General features: G+C 44.1%; 1 protein-coding gene across 1 annotated transcript; it reads right to left on the bottom strand.

Moving 5' to 3' along the window:
* Positions 1-7700: 7700 nt before the first annotated feature.
* LOC124295153 lies at positions 7701-12977 on the bottom strand. The gene has a single exon (XM_046744039.1). The coding sequence runs from the start codon at positions 12975-12977 to the stop codon at positions 7701-7703; it is 5277 nt and encodes a 1758-aa protein (XP_046599995.1).
* Positions 12978-18700: the final 5723 nt, after the last annotated feature.

The following is an 18700-nucleotide window of genomic DNA, read 5'->3' as shown; positions in this document are numbered from 1 at the left end:
GTAATTATGAACCCTAACGGCATATTAATCATCTAAAATCTCTAGTTTTCGCATACATCGATGATTGGAAGTGTTTTATAACATTAAATCTTAAATCCGCTGATTTATTTGGAGATTGATTTTTATTTTCACTCGTAGATGTGTATCGTAGTATTGTGTGGCTGGGGATTCGCTTATGTTCACACACACGAGTGTGCGTCCGTGGATGTGTGGCTGGCAGCGTGTGCCGCGGCAACAATACCGTGGTCAGCGCCCGAGAAGGGGTACAACAGGGAGAGAGGGGAGGTGCCGATATTTGATTCGTAAACGAATAATAATAATTTACCCAGATGAACAAAACAGCAATTTCCGTGGCGGCAAATCCAGATGAAATGGTGCACTCTGATTGGCCTAGCGCTATCGCTTATAATTCAAAAACTATGCGTCGGACGAGCTTCCGGTGAAGAAATTCTCGGTTGGATTTCAGTCAGGTATCACGCTGGCTGGCCCGTGTCCCCCAATTTAGGAACATTCTGTACATTGAAAATGATATTAAGGATTAATAATTAAAGATGATAATGTAGGCGGTTATTATTATAAGCACCTAATATCACCTGATTCAGTTAGAATCAGGGCCGTACTTGATTTAATTCGGAAGAATGGAATGACATAAAAATGTTTATTTGCGAAATAATGAGGCTTAGTCAAGAACAGTAAAAACGGAACCGTAGAAGACAGTGAGTCTTTTGCAGCTCACAGAATAACGGAATGCCCGGTTTTGACGAATCAGCGCGAGACTTTAGGCCGGTCACAATTAAGATTTTCCAACGCCACTCTTGCTCGAGAGAGCTAATCCGGGTAGACGTCCACGCACTTCGCGACTTGACAGACGAAAGACATGGCTTCTTCGGCCTGAGGGTCCAAGGAGCTGCAGTTGCAATAAGTTACAACAGTAATTGACCAATGAAGTGCGAGGGCGACCTCCCGGTACCCAAATCTACACGGTCAGCGTTATTTCGCGCTCTTTGACGGGGTTCCGACGATTCTCAATCTTGTCGCTTACACGTGTAAGATGTTGACAAAAAGTATCTCAAGTTAATTCTCACGCATTCATCTACACATCCTAACAGATAATCTACACCAATTTGGTGGTTCCAAGGGTAGTGGTTCATCTTAAATATTGATGATAATTTTGACTTAAAAAGAGAAATATTTCAAGGCTGAGCACTACTGATGCTAATTTAGCTGTCTCTCGTCTTAGTTCTTGGTACCAATTATAAGAATCAAAGTTGAACATCATACTAGGGAGCGTTGCTGGTCTCTACCTGACTTGTGCTAGGAGGGGTGGAACTCACTTGTTCAGGCAATACGATATTTTAACGTTATCTATGGCTGTAGCTTTCGTTGCAGCGTTGAAAGGGAATTTGGAAAAAATTTCACGTGAGTCCTAGTTATATTGTTATTTCGAAAAAGGTACGCCTGAGCAATACGCCGAACGTAACAGAGGTGCGCTAGTGAATTTCAATATTTACGAAGAACAGCGGCAGATGGATTTTTTTACCAGCATTCAAATCCGTTATTATTAGAAGAAACAGTAAACAATATCGTCTGTAACACTCATCGCCACGGGAAAATCATTTGATTTCTATCCAACCATCGTGTCAATATCAGTATTCAGTTTTGCACTGCTACATTAGATGCTAGGAGAAGATCTTGAAAGTTAACACTCGGTCACCGCCGAATCGGCACCACTTACGTTCTCCGTCTGTTTTTCGCAGGCTGGCCATCCGAAATTCAATTTTAAACTGCGAAAGACCGAAAATCGACAAAAGTCCTTAAAGCTTATCACATCAGGTGTGATCGCCCATAAAAATTTTGATGGAATCAAGAACTCAAATTCATGAGCGATTTGACAGTGAATGCCCCATACATAAAACAAAAACATAACCGTCATCGTCGTCGATGCAATCATTTTCTGGCCTTTCGCAGTTAACAATTGAATGTGGGATGGCCAGCCTGCGAAAAACAGACGATGAACGTGAGTGGTGACGAGTTGGCGGTGACCGAGTGTTAACTTTCAAGATATTCTTTTAGTATATGAGTATTATATTGTTTGCGGAAACCATTTTCTATTTGAGACGTATATAGCGTGTTATAACAACAACAAAATCACTCACGATCGCATTGTTCATGCGCCAAGGGAGAGAATATCGTTATTTGATTCCCAAACTCCATGCAGCGTACATGTTCAGTGTATAAATGATAGAGATATAAATAATTTTTTCTGTACTCACCGTGATGGATAATCTTTTCTACGAAACCGTTGTTAGAATTACATCCTCAACGTCAAAAATCAAATTAGCAATCCACACGGCTAGTCGCCGAATGAATGCTTCACTGTTCAAATTGATACACATAGCGAGAAAGTTTAGCTTTTGGTATGGTGTAAGCTAAATAGCGAGAATCGGACGATCTCTGTCTCTACAAAACGCTTGACACCCTGACCGGTAGGCTGTTGAACCCGTGACCGCCTCCTATGGATAGTTGGCGGGGAAGCTGGGGGCGGCCACCGGCTGCAGCATCACCAGAGCTTGTGGTATAAGCGATGATCGTTCACGGTGTGTTTCCGCAGCGGACGCTGCGAGAATCGTCAAAGATAGAGCAAAAATGTACATGACCAATTTTGTAGATCACAAAATATCGCAGACAAAAGTCTGAAACAGCATATGTCCATTGTTGAAAGTGTCGGTGTGAGAGGAGCTCGAACTTACGCTCTGAAAGGTTGTCTTTTTCATGCTTCTGGCTCCTCGGAAAACGCGTTCCCGGGCCGTAATGAATGGATTATGAATACTTTGATATTGGGTAAAAAAATTTCGACCAAATTCATGCCGCATTCAGGCACTATAGAATAATTATGAGAAAAAAATATGTTCATGAAAAATTGAAATTTTACGGCTTAGCGAAGAATATCATTTTTAAACGCCCTGTTTTAGCTTTGACGTAGCATAACTTTCAAACGATCCATCCAAAAATATCAGATTGGGCTTATTTGAAGGCCCATTCAGCCTCTGAAAACATAGTTTGTTGATACAGCATCGTAAGTGCTACCGTTTTTCCGTCATATTTACATAAACCAACCTTTTTACCATAAACGTCGATTTACAGCAAAACTAACAATTTTTTAACATAAAAGAAAAATATGTTGTCAAACAACATCACCAAAGAAACACCAGATGATTTTTACAAGTTTTTTCAGCAGGGCGTTGATATTGTTATTGATTAACAAATTGCTTGGAGAATGTTGGAAGAAAAAAAAATTGACCGCATAATTTTCTCTATACTTGTACATATCCCGAGTAAAAAGTTTCAGAATCAGGAAAATTTTGTTAATGTTCAAAATTGAATTGTTTAATCAAGAATTGTTACAAATGCAATTGAAGGGCACATGAAAATACATTTTTCAATAGTTATCTCGGACTGCACAAAGGTACTTTTCCAAATTTCGATCAAATTTTTTTTTTCTACTCAGGTACTGTGGAAATAAATCTTTATTCAAGGGGTCTAGCCGGATGAGAATGATGAACCTGCGACCAACAAATTTTGTGGTGCAGGGGTTTTCAAATGATTCTACCTTGAAGAAAATTTGTGCATAATTACAGATTTCAACTTCAACTAAGAGGCATATTTGTGCTGAAAAAATCTGTTTTATGTCGATTTTCGCAGTTTTTAAATACCAGGAGGTGACCCGAAAAATCTGACAGAATTCTGAAAAAGCGGAAACATCTCAAAATTCATGGATGAAATGAATTTATTCCAATTTTTTAATGGTCAACTCTACTTTTCATCATCGATCTTTCTTTTAAAAAAGTAACTTGTCGTGTATAAATTTTTCCGCTATTATGAAAAAAATTGACATAATTTTGCTCTCCATTCCTTGAATATTGAAATTGAAAGTTTCAAAATTCGACCTGCAACACATTATTATGTTAGGTGACATATAGATCTGAATCATCAATTTACGTGTTTACATTTTTTATTTTGATTCAAAAAAATCTAAATTATATTATGACTTACGGGGTACTGTCTGAAAAACCTTAATTCTACAATTGAAACTCGAATGAAAGTAGTAATACAAGGAGAGTTCTATTTACAGATTCCTGTTACCGACACTCAGTGACATGCTCCCCAGACTCAAAACCATCTCCGCGATGACGTCACAGTCTGCCGTACCGACTGGAAGTCTAAAACATGCAACCTTACCGATAATTGTATCGTTCGACAGTAAAAATCCTATTGCTTTACCGACAATCTTACTGACCGGAGGTCAAAGTGTCTATGTTGTGCTCGCCTGCCAACGGTAGAGGGTGCAGCGGGAGGCGTGGACTTTTTCACCGACCTGGATGTCGGTGACCGTCCCGCATACTTTTCCCACGATAAAACTGCTGATGTGTAACATCAGCTATCTCAAATTCTTTTCCCACAGTAGGACTGCTATTATGTAACATCAACCACCTCACATTCTTTTCCCACTTTATCAACCACGTGACATTCCAAAATTGATGGTTCTGAGAATTGTTTTTTTACCCACTTGGATGTCGTTGATGTGTAACATCAACCACCTCGGATTCTTTGTAGTAGATTGAAATTATAGCCAATTCTTTCAATGTGAAGGTATTGTTGTAAGGTCTGCGATGGCCTTGTATGTCATTGTAAGCTCCATCTTTGAATTGTGCGTGACGGTGGGAACGGGTCAGCTTTTATAACAACTTTTTCATTTCACCACTGAGAGGGTTGTATTCGACAATAAGATCGTATACACTCAAGCAATACGCCGATGTTTCAGCGGGAAAGTTGGCTTTAGCTTCAAATTCGGAACAAATGTCGACAGGTCCGTACTTCAGAGATTCGTTTTGTTTTGAACAGTTGATAACGGATAAGGGGACGTCTCGAAGGAACTCAATCTTTGTCTACAACGGCTCGGGGTTCTTGTCGTAGTAGGTAGCTTGGGAGTATGCGTACATCTCGTACAGGAGCGCATACAGATTGTGACCCATGTTGAGTAGAGTGTCCCAAAAAAACCGACTATTTTTTTTTTTTCAAAGAACATTGAAAAATCGTCAGAGTATCTCTAGAAAATGTTCCTGTGAAAATATAAGCTCTTAATATTAATATTTACAGGTGGCGATTTGTAATTTTCTATTTCCCATTTAAATAACATGGGAAAATTTTTTTTTGAACTTTGGAATTTTGTGATGGGATAACGAGCTACTTCATAAGTATGACAAAATCAGGTCTTATAGGAAATTTGATGCTCTACAAAAAAGATCTGATTGACATTTTGCGTAAATCCAGCCGTTTCAAAAATATCGAGCCTCAAACTTCGGACTGTTTAAAATTATGCTTTTTTTTCGTAAATACAACAAAAATTAATTTATATGTATTATAAACCCAGAATTATCAACTGAACAATAAATATATGCATATATTTGACGGAATGCAGATCCGAAATTATTAATATAATATAGTAGTTGTATTTACGAAAAAAAAAGCATAATTTCAAACAGTCCGAAGTTTGAGGCTCGATATTTTTGAAACGGCTGGATTTACGCAAAATGTCTATCAGATCTTTTTTGTAGAGCATCAAATTTCCTATAAGACCTGATTTTGTCATACTTATGAAGTAGCTCGTTATCCCATCACAAAATTCCAAAGTTCAAAAAAAAATTTTCACATGTTATTTAAATGGGAAATAGAAAATTACAAATCGCCACCTCTAAATATTAATATTAAGAGCTTATATTTTCACAGGGTCATTTTCTAGAGATACTCTGACGATTTTTCAATGTTCTTTGAAAAAAAAAAATAGTCGGTTTTTTTGGGACACTCTAATGTTGAGGTTCAGGTTACCGTACGGATAAGATTAAGAGTTGAAATAGCTTGACGTCAGAAATATTGCAATGATCGAAATGAATTGAGTTCTTGCCGGTCTTGTTCTTTCGACTTGTTTGAAAACCCAAAATAACGTATCGAGGTTTCTCAAGCTGAGTGGAAGTTTTCGCAGTCCGAACGTGTTTCGATGATGTGGGAAGTAAGGGATGTTCGTACGATTCCCAACTGCAGAAGCTCATCGAAATAGGCGGATATTTCTGAATGTAATTTAGTGGGTCAACTTTTTTCTGATCCGCGAGTTTCAAATATGGTATTAGCCATTCCACTGCATTGATCGTGATTTTGAATTCCTCCTCTTGAGTCTGCATCATTGCGTTGACGTCAGTTTTCGATCTCGTCAAAATTGACTCATCTTTAGCGTTGACATTGATCTTGCGGTAGTCTTCAGCGAAACCCAATATCATGCTGAGCGGTATAAATATGTCAAAATTACCCTCGGCATCGGTTAATTTTTTCTTCCTTTCTACATTAAGCCATCCGGCGTTCTCCATCAGCCAAATCTTAACAGGATGCAGGTAAGCGTAACCCTTCATGAGACTTGTCAAGCCAACGTTCTTGCTTCTATCAACCTCAACTGCGTTAATTTCGTAGCGAATTTCTTCAAACAGATGACAGATCGCGTTGTTTACGAGCTGTGTGTTCACAGTAGCTGTACCATCAGGTTTGAGGAGTCGTCCGTGGATATGTACCGAACTTTTGCTGGATAATATGCATAAAACCTGATGCTGAACGGTAACTCGAATTTCATCGCTGTTATTGAAAGTTGACGAGGCGTAATATTTGTGAGCGTGAATCCCGTAATACGCAACGGATTTGTCAAAGACGACTGTTGTTTGAATGTTTAAGATTTCTTCCGCTATGGTACGTAGCAGATGATAAAACAACAAGATCTGGTTTTAGTTGTCGGAAATTCCTCTTCCAAAAGGTGTCAGTTTCAGACCCGGCGCTATCAGGAACTCCACGTTTCGAGGTGTAAACGGTTCAAGAATCAGTCGATGACTGACGAGATCGTGGCGTACCGACTTACTGATATACCTACTCTTTGATAGTCTGTTATATACAATTTCCAACGTTTATTGCGATTTTATATACAGTCTCACAGTAACAATTTCTTCACGAAAATCAACCAGGTTTTCGTCTTGATCCACTAACCGGAGCTGAACGTGATCTACGGTCCTGGCGGTGTTCGGAAAATAAATAACGTGCGATGGTACTTCCACGACCATATATCCTGGTGGGACGTTCGGGAAAAACTCGTAAATAGTGTGTTGTTTAGAGAGATGGCAAAAAGATATGGATCATCGACGTGGGATCCGCGAATTCGTGATGAGAACAAGTGTGAATGAAACGAAAGTGATGTTGAGATGGAGAGAGATAATGAATGCCGATAAACTAGATTTTTGTTGGTTTTGATGAGGCGATACAAACCGTATCGCAAGAGAACGTTACAGAGAGTGGAGATTTTACAGAGCGAGAGAACACATAGATTATACACATACATGATTTCGAGATAGTAGACAATACATGAGATACAGCTGATGGGTTTTGAGTCGCGACACGGGCAAGCGGCGAGATTTGACGCAGAGACGGCAAGTAAACATTGCACGCGAGTGTGCGTAAATGTACGAGGACGATTTTGAGTGTCGCGAGACACACATTTAACTATTCGATACCTTGCCGAAACATACCGCCCGCTTCGCTATCGGTAACGATCGCGAAATTAGATTATGCCGCCCGCCGTGCGTTATTTATTCTTAGAGTCAATAATTGTCTTAAGAGGACACTGGAAGCACACACAATTTCACGATAGGACGTTTTAACACAGAGGATTTCGTTTTAACGGTCACAACGCGAACGAGACCGTCGGTTCCCGGATGCACTTCGATCACTCTCGCGAGGGGCCACACAGATGGAGGTAGATTTTCGTTTTTTACGAGAACGATGGATCCGATTTTGATGTTCCCGTGATGAGTCTGCCATTTCGAGAGGTTTTGGAAGGACTGAAGATACTCCGTACTCCACCGTTTCCAAAAATGCTCCAGCATTTGACGCGAGTGTTGCCAATGCGATAGCCGTTGAGCTGGCACCTCGATGAGTGTCGGCTCAGGAATTGTGTTCAATGCTGAGCCGACGAGAAAGTGTCCTGGAGTCAAGGCACTTGGATCCCGTGGATCGTCCGAGATAGCGCAAAGAGGTCGAGAATTAAGCGTGGCTTCTACTTGCGTGAGGAACGTCGCGAATTGCTCGAACGTTTGAGTAGCTTCTCCGATGACTCGTTTGAGGTGAAATTTGACTGATTTCACTCCGGCTTCCCATTTTCCACCGAAATGAGGCGCGGAGGGAGGATTGAACCGCCACTGGGTTCCGTGTGATGCGAGGGTGTTTGCGATTTCTGCGAACTCCTTTGACGATGCAGCGAGAAGACGGCGAAGTTCTGAGTCTGCGCCGACGAGATTCGTTCCACAATCGCTTGCGATTGAGGCACAAATTCCTCGTCGAGATGTGAAGCGTTTGTACGCCGCGATGAATGCCTCCGTCGTGTAGTCCGAAGCTAGCTCGAGATGCACAGCCGAGGTCGTGAAGCAGATGAAGATAACGATATATCCCTTGCATGATTTCGCTCCTCTTCCGCGAGAGGCTCGAATCGAGAATGGACCAGCGTAGTCAACGCCAGAGTGAAGAAACGGCCTTGATTGCGTGACTCGAGACTGAGGGAGTTGGCCCATCTGTTGGCTGCTGAGGGTGGCGCGATGACGCGCACAAGGAACGCAACGATGTATGAACATGCGGATCGGTACTCTTCCTCCCAGGATCCAGTACCGCTGTCGGATTGTAGCGAGAGTGAGTTGCGGACCTCCGTGGAGCGTCAACCGATGATGATGATCGATGATCAATGTGGAGAACGATGATTCGCGAGGCAAGATGAACGGGTGCTTTTCGTCATACGAAAGCAATGAGTGATTCAGTCGACCACCGACTCTGAGGAATCCGTTCGAATCGATGAACGGCGTGAGTCGCGATAGTGGATGACTTCGAGTGAGACTTGAGCTTGTCTCGATTTGGCGAATTTCTTCTGCAAAGTACGCCTGCTGGGTCACCTTGGTCCAAAACAGTTGGGCGTCGCTCAATTCGAGAGTAGAGATCGGTCCGACAGTGATAGATGTGTTTACGCGATTCGATGTCGTCTTCGCGAGGAACCGATTTGCTGCGCGTTTACACAATGATGTGACTTTGAGGAGAGTCGATAGTTTTGAGTAGCGATCGACGAGATCCCAGATTTGTAGCGGCTTAGCAGTTGCGATGTGCGTCGACAGCCCTTTTCTTTCCTCGAGATGAATGTTTTCTTCCGGTCGCGGAGATGAGGATGGCCAATTGACAGAAGGCTTCGAGAGCCAGGATGGTCCAAAGGTCCAAAGTTCTGATTTTTGGAGTTGCTCCGGAGATGCACCACGAGACGCAAGATCAGCGGGGTTTTCAAGACCCGAGATGTGATACCAACGAGCGCGCGCGAACTCTTGGATTTCCGTTACGCGATTACGAACGAATTCCTTCCACCGCGATGGGTGGCTTTTGATCCACGCGAGCGCGACTGTGGAATCCGTCCACAGATAAACCGGGGTGTTTTCGAAATTAAGAGTCTTTTCCACATGACACATCAACCGGACGAGAAGATTCGCAGCACAGAGTTCGAGACGAGGAATTGTCACCTTCTTTAGCGGCGCTACTTTAGTTTTCGCGCACACTAGTGAAACGCGCACTTCGTGAGTGTTGATATACGTTCGCGCGTAGATCACTGCGCCTAATGCACTTTGAGAGGCGTCCGCAAAACCGTGGATCTCTATCCCGAGAGATGCTGAACTTAACCCGATCCATCGTGGAATGGTGATAGCTGAGATGCCTTGAAGATCTTGTAGAAACTCGATCCATCGCGAGGACAATGAAGCTGAGAGCGGCTCATCCCAGTCGAAACCGAGTGCCCACAATTCCTGCATAAAGATTTTGGCTCTGATCGTGATCGGCGAGAGCCATCCGAGAGGATCAAAGAGCTGCGCGGTTTGTGAAAGAACTTTTCGTTTCGTGAAATTGTCCCGAGTTTGATGAATTTGCGGAGAGAACGCGAACGCGTCGATGTCTGGTCTCCACGCAAGACCGAGAGCCCGAAAGAATGGACTTTGATCGAGATTCAGATGCATCGCGATCTCTTGATGGTTTCGAGAAATGTCAACGAGAGTTTCTGAGTGGCTTGAAGTCCACTTTTGAAGTTCAAAGCCGCCCGCCTTGAGCAATTGATTGAGTTCGTTGATTTTCTCGCGACCTTGATCAACGTTCTCTGCTCCTGAGAGGATGTCGTCGACGTACGTGTTCTCGAGAATGACGTGGCTCGCAAAGGGATACTGCTTACCTTCGTCCTGAACGAGTTGATGAAGAACACGGATCGCGAGATACGGAGCGCTTGCAAGACCATACGTTACCGTAGTCAGTTGATATTCTTCAATCGGTAGCTCTGGTTCTTCCCTCCAGAGGATTCGCTGAAAATCTTGGTCATCATTGTGGACCAAAATTTGTCGGTACATCTTGACGATGTCTGATGAGAACGCGACTGGATATTGTCGCCATCGTAAGAGAACGTCCGCGAGGTCGGTTTGCACTTTTGGACCGACGAGAAGATTGTCATTGAGAGAGAGTCCGAGGTTGGTTCTTTGAGACCCGTTAAACACGACACGCAACTTTGTTGTTGAACTGCTGTCGCGAACTACACCGTGATGGGGAAAATAAAACACGCGGGAATTGTCTTCAGGTGTATTGATAGCGCGACGCATGTGCCCGAGTTCACGATATTCACGAAGGAAGCTCGAGTAAGCCTCCTTGAGTTTCGCGTCGCTACCGAACCGTTTCTCCAAACGAAGGAGCATTTGATGCGCGGGATTCCGCGAGTTGCCGAGCTCTACCGAATTGTTCTTGAGCGGCAGCCGAACTACGTAACGACCGGACATAGTTCGAGAAACCGTTTCGCGAAAGTGTTGCTCACAACGCTCTTCTTCGGAAGTTAGTGCCAAAGGTTTCGACACTTCTTCCTGCTTCCAAAACTGCTGCACGAGATCGAGCAGTTCGTGATCGAGGGAGCATTGGAAGCCTTGGACTGCGCCATACGAGGGGCTTGCTGCTTCCGCTGAAACGCAGCCGGAGAGGACCCAACCGAACTGAGTTTCTTGCGCGATTGGTGTTCCTGGTGCTCCTCTTCGAACTCCTTGACCAATGATGTTGCTGTAGATGTCAGCTCCGAGAATTACGTCGATTTGACTGGGATGTGCAAAGCTTGGATCCGCGAGGTTGAGTCCTCGTAGATGAGGCCAGTCTTCGACGAGAAGTCGAAATGAGGGTAGATACGATGTGAGTCGTGGAAGCACGAGTGCCTCCACCTGACACGAGAACGAGGTGTGAGCACGAGATTGGAGTTTCAATGTCGCGATGCCGCGAGTCACTGCCGATTGATGAGCTCCGACGCCAATGATCGGTATCGTTGCTTGATGCCGACGTAGTCGCAATTGTTGCGCTAGCGACTCCGTGACGAATGAACTTTCGGATCCTTGATCGAGTAGAGCGCGAGCGATGATTCTTTCTCCAGTCTCCGGATTCGAGGCGATCAATTGCACTGTGGCGAGAAGAACTGGAGAGCGCTTGATCATTGTAGGCTGAGCTGAGTGGTTGCTCACCTGAGAGGCGCTATTCGAGATCGGTGCGTTCTGCACTGCAGGTTGCGCTACTGCAGCCTGAACTTGAGATGTGCCGCTGTTAGCAATTGTCGAGATTGAGGAAGAGTTTCGATGCAGCAAGGAATGATGTCGACCGTTGCACACGCGACACGTTTTGTTGGATCGACAGTCCTTCTGCTGATGTGGACCGAGACAATTGAAGCAAAGCTTTTTCGCAGAAACCACTTCCCTTCTTTGATCCAGAGATTTGTCGCGAAAGGTCGAACAGAACGCGATGTAGTGGTTGCCTTTGCAACAAGCACACGACTGTTCCTTTGATTGCGCTGTATGTGACCTTGTCGTCTGAAGATTTGACCTTCCTCGCGATGAGTGTGGTTTCGACGTCGCGATATGATTATGAGCATGAGCTTGCTCCACGGCTTCGAGGGTGTGGATGCGACCGATGAGAAACGCCTTGAGCTCCGCAAACGTGGGGGGCTCGAGTTTCTCGCTAACACTTTTCTCCCATTCTTCGAGAGATGCTGGGTCGAGCTTGCGAATCGTCATGTGCACGATGATGTGATCCCCTAATTTCTCGGGACTATCGAGAAGTTCGAGCGCGCCAAGAGCTTCGCAAGTGTTGCTGTGCAAGCTCTTCAGTTCTGATGACGACTTTTTCGTGACACGAGGAATCGCGAAAAGTGTCGCGAGATGAGAATCCGTCAAAAGTCTCTTGTTTTCGTACCGTGAGACGAGAGTTTCCCAGGCTCGAGGGAAGTTTTCTGCGGTGAGAGAAATGTTTTTGATAAGTTGTAACGGTTCATCGGTCACACTGGTTTTGAGGTAGTGCAGCTTTTCCACTTCCGAAAGTTGCGAATTTTCGCGAACCATCGACGAGAAAAGGTCGTGAAACGGCTTCCATTCTGAGTAGCTGCCCGCGAAAGTGGGCAGTTCGATACGCGGTAACCGTTTTGATGATCCTCCTGCTGGTGCGTCTTGAGGAGCTGCAGCGGCTTGCACGGTTGCTGCAGGCGCAGGTTTTAGCGATTCGAGAAGATCAAGCATCACTCCTTCGCCACTCAAGAAGTGCTCTTCACACAGCCCGTAATAATCTTTCGCGAAGTACGAAAGCTTTTTTATCGCTTCGAGTTGATCACCTTTTGCTGCGAACTTGATCTCGCTGATCTTTTCGTGATTCTCTTGGAACTTATTCCAACTTGAATTTAAAGCATTAAGCCGCGACTTCACCTGCCCGTAAGTGATTTTTGCCTCGCCGAGCTTGCGCAGGTTGTCGACGGCACGAGAGATGCGCCAAATGTAGTCGTTTTGACGTTCGATATGTTCTTCGATCGACATGTTGATGTACGAGAGGATTTAAACTCACGCGACGAACTGAGTGTTCACGAACGAGACACAAACACACTGATAGTAGCGCGACGCGATTCACACTTCGAGAGATCGGTGTTGTTGACGCTCAGATCTTAGTCACGGTCACTACAGAGGACACCGCACGTTTGAATTTAACGGACGCGACTGATTTTGTTGATGGTTTTCACCGATAACGAGATTGTTCACTTTGATAACGTGAACTTTCGCAACTTGATGCACACGCGATAGTTCCGTTTCACTCACTAGCTAATTCGTTTTCCCGTAAGTCGCAACGATTCGAAAGATTCGACTCGATTTGCGAATGATCCGATTCGGTTCGCGACTGATCCGGCTCGAAGGACCAAAAAATGTTTAGAGAGATGGCAAAAAGATATGGATCATCGACGTGGGATCCGCGAATTCGTGATGAGAACAAGTGTGAATGAAACGAAAGTGATGTTGAGATGGAGAGAGATAATGAATGCCGATAAACTAGATTTTTGTTGGTTTTGATGAGGCGATACAAACCGTATCGCAAGAGAACGTTACAGAGAGTGGAGATTTTACAGAGCGAGAGAACACATAGATTATACACATACATGATTTCGAGATAGTAGACAATACATGAGATACAGCTGATGGGTTTTGAGTCGCGACACGGGCAAGCGGCGAGATTTGACGCAGAGACGGCAAGTAAACATTGCACGCGAGTGTGCGTAAATGTACGAGGACGATTTTGAGTGTCGCGAGACACACATTTAACTATTCGATACCTTGCCGAAACATGTGTACTTCATGTCCATTGACATGGGCGCTCGTTGTAATACTGCACTCAACTTGCAACGCATTGACTTTGAGTATAGTTACAGGCACGTCTGATTCGTGAGTTTTATGAACCTCCGATACACGTGGCGTAGATCCCAAAAGTTGAGCAATGGAATCATCCTGCTGAAAGTTAATCGTGTGGTTGCATGTGATTATGCTGCGTAATGTATTATCGTTGGGTTTGATGCTGAGCCTAATATCAGTATTTCTTAGCACGTTTTGAAGATACTCCTCTATGTTCTCGATCTCATACCTGCCAGTAGGTATGGTGATCACTCCATCAGTTACTTGTATTTTATTGTGACCAACATCAACGTTGGATATCGAATTGAAGGTTAACAATTCTACCAAGCCTCGAGCATAACCTTCATCACGAGCAAGTTCGATCGGTGGGAAATATTGTGCCTCGAAAATCGAAGAGGTTCCCGAAATCGTTAACTTTAACGAATCATGCATGACTGCGAGTGATAGGCTGACTTTGGTGAATCACGCACTATGTTTATATAGCTCACCACTCAGAAATTTCAGACACAAGTGTCCGCATTCAAACGTGTCATAACCCTGGTACTTTTAATGATTTTGTTCAACACTACCAACGCCGAGGTATTTTGAGAGGTCTGAGTGTAGTTAACGCTTGCCGAAACTGTCAAAGTAATCGATATTATTGTCACGTTTCTGTTATGCAACCCAGTGGGTTCCCGGACCGTCTTTGTGGTCAAGGCTGATTATAGCTGACTCATTTTTTCGTGGACCGTTTTTAGGCATTTCATTTCGCATTGAAACACCGCAAAAATGCGAAACGTTGAAGATTTTTGCATATTCCAACAAGTCCGAATCAGTCAACACTCGACGTGATAGCATTGCATCTAAATTTTTGAAGGATGGAGACCAAGACATGTTTTGTACGGTTTTATATGAAGCCCTTCGCCCAACGCGATAGCTTCCATAGCTTCGTTGTGGCGTTTGCTCTCTTAAAGTTCTCATTTAGCAGCACTTGCATTGTTCACAGCTTTTGCTATACCTGCCGCACCACCGGCTAACGCGCCTGTAGCTTCAAATCCAACGAAAATAGGAATCATAAACGGTAGAAACCCACTGACTTTTAAACGTACTAGTAGGTCGCGAGGTGATCGCACTTTACATTCACCACCCGCTTTTGTAACGGCGTTTTCAGCTCCCTTAAGCGCAGATTGAATAGCAACTTTTGTATCGTTGCCTGGAATCTAGTTTTTCTCAAGGTCACATTTTTTGATTTTCGAATTCCCATTCCAAGTTTTAATTTTACTTTCATCATATCAGCTATTGCCCAAGCCGCTGTTTTCTCACCTAAATTGGCGTCCGGCGCGGGAAGCCGTCTCCAAGCTTTCTAAACCAAGACCCTAACAGCCTTGTTTCTAACTTCATGTTTTTCACGATTTTGCGAGTAATCAATGTCGTGGTCCTTGCAAGCTGCATCGAGAAGATTGATTCCCGGATCACCCCGCGCGAGTCTCCCCATCAACTTTGTACCAGGCCTACAGTACTGATAACCAGGTACATGCAATTCGACTGGAAGGCTGTTGATGATTTCATTCACCAGACCCTTGCCACGATGTTGCCGCCTGCTGCTTCGTTTACCTCTGTTCACGATTATGTTCATGCGTTGACTGTAGAGAAGTGCTTTGAAACGGGATATTCATAGCAAATCCGATCAGTCATGTCCGAGATGCGGTTTGAGAAACAATCTACCAAGCTTCCCGTTATGAATTTTGACAAACTTTCACAGCAAAATGTCAAAATTCACAAACGGCACGATCAATTACTCCCGAACAGTGGATGTGCAATATTCTGTGGACCATAGAATTGTGGTATAACGAATGCGTTGCTCACACTCCTAACCCATTCCAACGGACGTAGATTTGAAAACATATATATATTGTGAAGTGGATTTTTCCCGCTCTTTGGTCACTGAACTTACCGCGTGCGCAATAACTTGGCGTCCACGATGTACCCTGGATCCGAAACAGTATTGCAAAGTTTTGTTGGGCGCCTGGCGTGATCAACACGCCTCGAAATCGTTCATGCGCTATACCTCGGGAATATGCTCGGTAGCTCAGTACCGCGAAGAGGAGAGGGGTAATTTTTGGAGAGACAGAGAGACACTCGATAACCACACGCTACTTGACAAAAGAAGTAAAATAGAATCTTATATTTCACAATAGCGGTGATACAAAAACGAAAAAAATAATCCAAAAGTCGCTTGTCGCGATTCTAAAAATGAACCGAAAATTACACGTAACCTATACTATTCCTTACTCTACTGAGCTCGCGGCTTCCTAACCAAAATGTCACCCAACAATCACAAAATCTCCATACGCTATTTTCAATTTGCAAATTCGCCATTTCTTCTCCACAGCGATAATTGCTCGAAACCGAAACCAAAACTATTTTCTCGACGGTACGCCGTCGGACTACTGAACAGACGGCGTCCTCAATCTCACCCGAGATCTCACCCGACTTGAAGCATCGACGCTACCGCGAGCTGCCTTGAATCTAAACGAGACAACATAACTCAACCTAAAGCTTATTTCAACTAAACAATGCCACTATATTTCAGACGCAACCAAAACTCAATACTCGAACTTCTTGTCTCAACCGCTGCTCAACGTGGCGGCAATTTCGACTATACATCACCTCAACTCAACTAAACACTATCTCAAATAAACGATAACTTCACTAAGCGCAAGCACGACTAAATGTAACTTCAATCAAACACAATCTCAAGGTAACACGACTCAATTAACATTATCTTAACTAAACGGGTACGGAACTAAACGCAAGCGCAACTGAACGTAACATCAACTATACGCTATCGCAACTCATCCGAAATCAAACCTTCTCAAAATCCTCCAAAACGTTATTCGCTAATCCGAGCACTCCAATTCAGCACTTGCCGACCTACTCGAGATGTGACACTGAAAAGCCCAATAACGCGGCTCGACCCGGTACAGCGGAATTCGGCTGTACTTAATTTTAAAAACGAGAGGGACTCAACTAAAACCCGTGAGTCTACTCAACTTTCTCAAGAACTCAAAATTTACTCTACTCTAACACGCGTACTCAGGTTACGGTCATCAAGCGAAAGAATCGGCGAAAGAATTTCGAGTACTTTCTTACAACGCAAATCCAAAACGGCTATCCGTTACTCGGTAAGCCTTTTCGTAATTATGCTCGAAATTCAATCGCGGGGATAGAAGCAGCGCTCACCTTTAACATCCCTGCAATCCCCTTTCCATCCCCTTCGCGATTTTTGGGCGACTCCATTACTTCGCGAAACTCCCCAAAACGTGACTACTTATCACGACCGCCAGAATTTGAGAGGTTTCAAAAACCTACGACCTGGCGCAATACGGATCTCGATACTCCATCCTATACGTGACGTCACACCCACAAGAATACGCAATAATTGATCCGTTATTGATTTCGTCGATTGAGCTACTCGACGCGCAGCTTTAATAGCATCGCGGCGCAGAACTTAAAGCTCAATCGCAATCTCGTCGGCCGCGCAGCTCCATGACGTCTTGGTGGTAAGCGTGGTGCTCCCTCGTCGGTAGTGGGTCCGTCGCAAGTTTGCTAGTCAATTGTTGGCGGGGTGAAGTGGGAGAGGCTGCGGCGCGCTGGCCGCCAGCGGGACTCGCGCCCACCTTGGATTCCCGCGATGCGGGGATCTGCGTTGGCTCCCCCTCTGCAGCCTCGACATCCTTCCTCCGCAATTGTCACTAGTCCGCTATTACGCGATTCCCTCCAATTCGGTGCCGACTTCTGCCTGATGCCGTTGTAGCTCGAAAAATAAAAAAAAACCTGAAATACCTCACGCTTTTCGCTAATGTGTCCCCTCTCATAGTTTCGGATGCGTGACTCTAGTCCTGGCGCTCTTTTGCAAAGACTTAGCGACTCAATTTCGGAAATTCCTAAATTTTGGTTCCGCCCAGGGTTCGAGGAGCCCCTTGTAACGGGCATTGAAATTTCCACGTTACAATATATATCTACTCAAAATACGTCAATACGACCGAAATACCAATTGTTGAAGCAAATGTTTGACAATGTCGAGTATATTGAGTATTCTGCGTTTACCGAGCGTGAACAAGTGATTACACCGGAAAAAGGACGACCTAACTCAATAATCGTATTTGACGATGTAGCGTGCGAGAAGCAGGACAATATTAGAGCCTACTTTTGCATGGGTAGACTTGACAACGTTGACTGTTTCTATCTCTGTCAGACGTACGCGCGTGTTCACAAATATCTCGTGTGCGACAACGTCAACCTACTCGTGTTATTCAAACAATACGATACGAACCTGAAACATATATACAACACCTATGTAAACACCGATATGTCTTACACAAAGTTTGAAGATGTGTGCTCCACATGCTGGAACGGTAAGAAGTACGGGTTTCTGGTGATCGACAACGACAGTGAGCTCAACAAAGGAGGATACAGGAAGGGATTTGATTCTTTCGTTAGCCTGGAAAACGAATGAAATCTAACGTTTCCAAGCAAGAGACGCAGTGGCGTTACGGACTTAGTTGCGTCAACATGAAGAGCTCTGAAAATTCCAACCAAAAAGATGTCCTACACCAGATCGCTCAAGCAAGTGCTGCGATCCATTGATAACACAGATTGCTCAAGTTGGACAAGGAATCTACGGCTCAGATGTTGAGTGACGTTTTTAAATCAGTAGTGACTCCGTTTGTTTGAAATAGGAGATTGGTTCGGATGGCTCGGTTAACGAACCAAACTGTGTCTGTGAGAATAAAGGATATATTGTAACGAGAAGTATAACAACTGACATAAGATAAGACAACTAATGCAATTGGAAGAGTAAGAGTGGTGTTATCACGCAG

The sequence above is a fragment of the Neodiprion lecontei genome, chromosome 6 (assembly GCF_021901455.1).
Source record: "Neodiprion lecontei isolate iyNeoLeco1 chromosome 6, iyNeoLeco1.1, whole genome shotgun sequence".
Taxonomy (NCBI): domain Eukaryota; kingdom Metazoa; phylum Arthropoda; class Insecta; order Hymenoptera; family Diprionidae; genus Neodiprion; species Neodiprion lecontei.
Note: the sequence above shows the minus strand (reverse complement) of the source record. Positions and strands in the feature narration are given on the sequence as shown.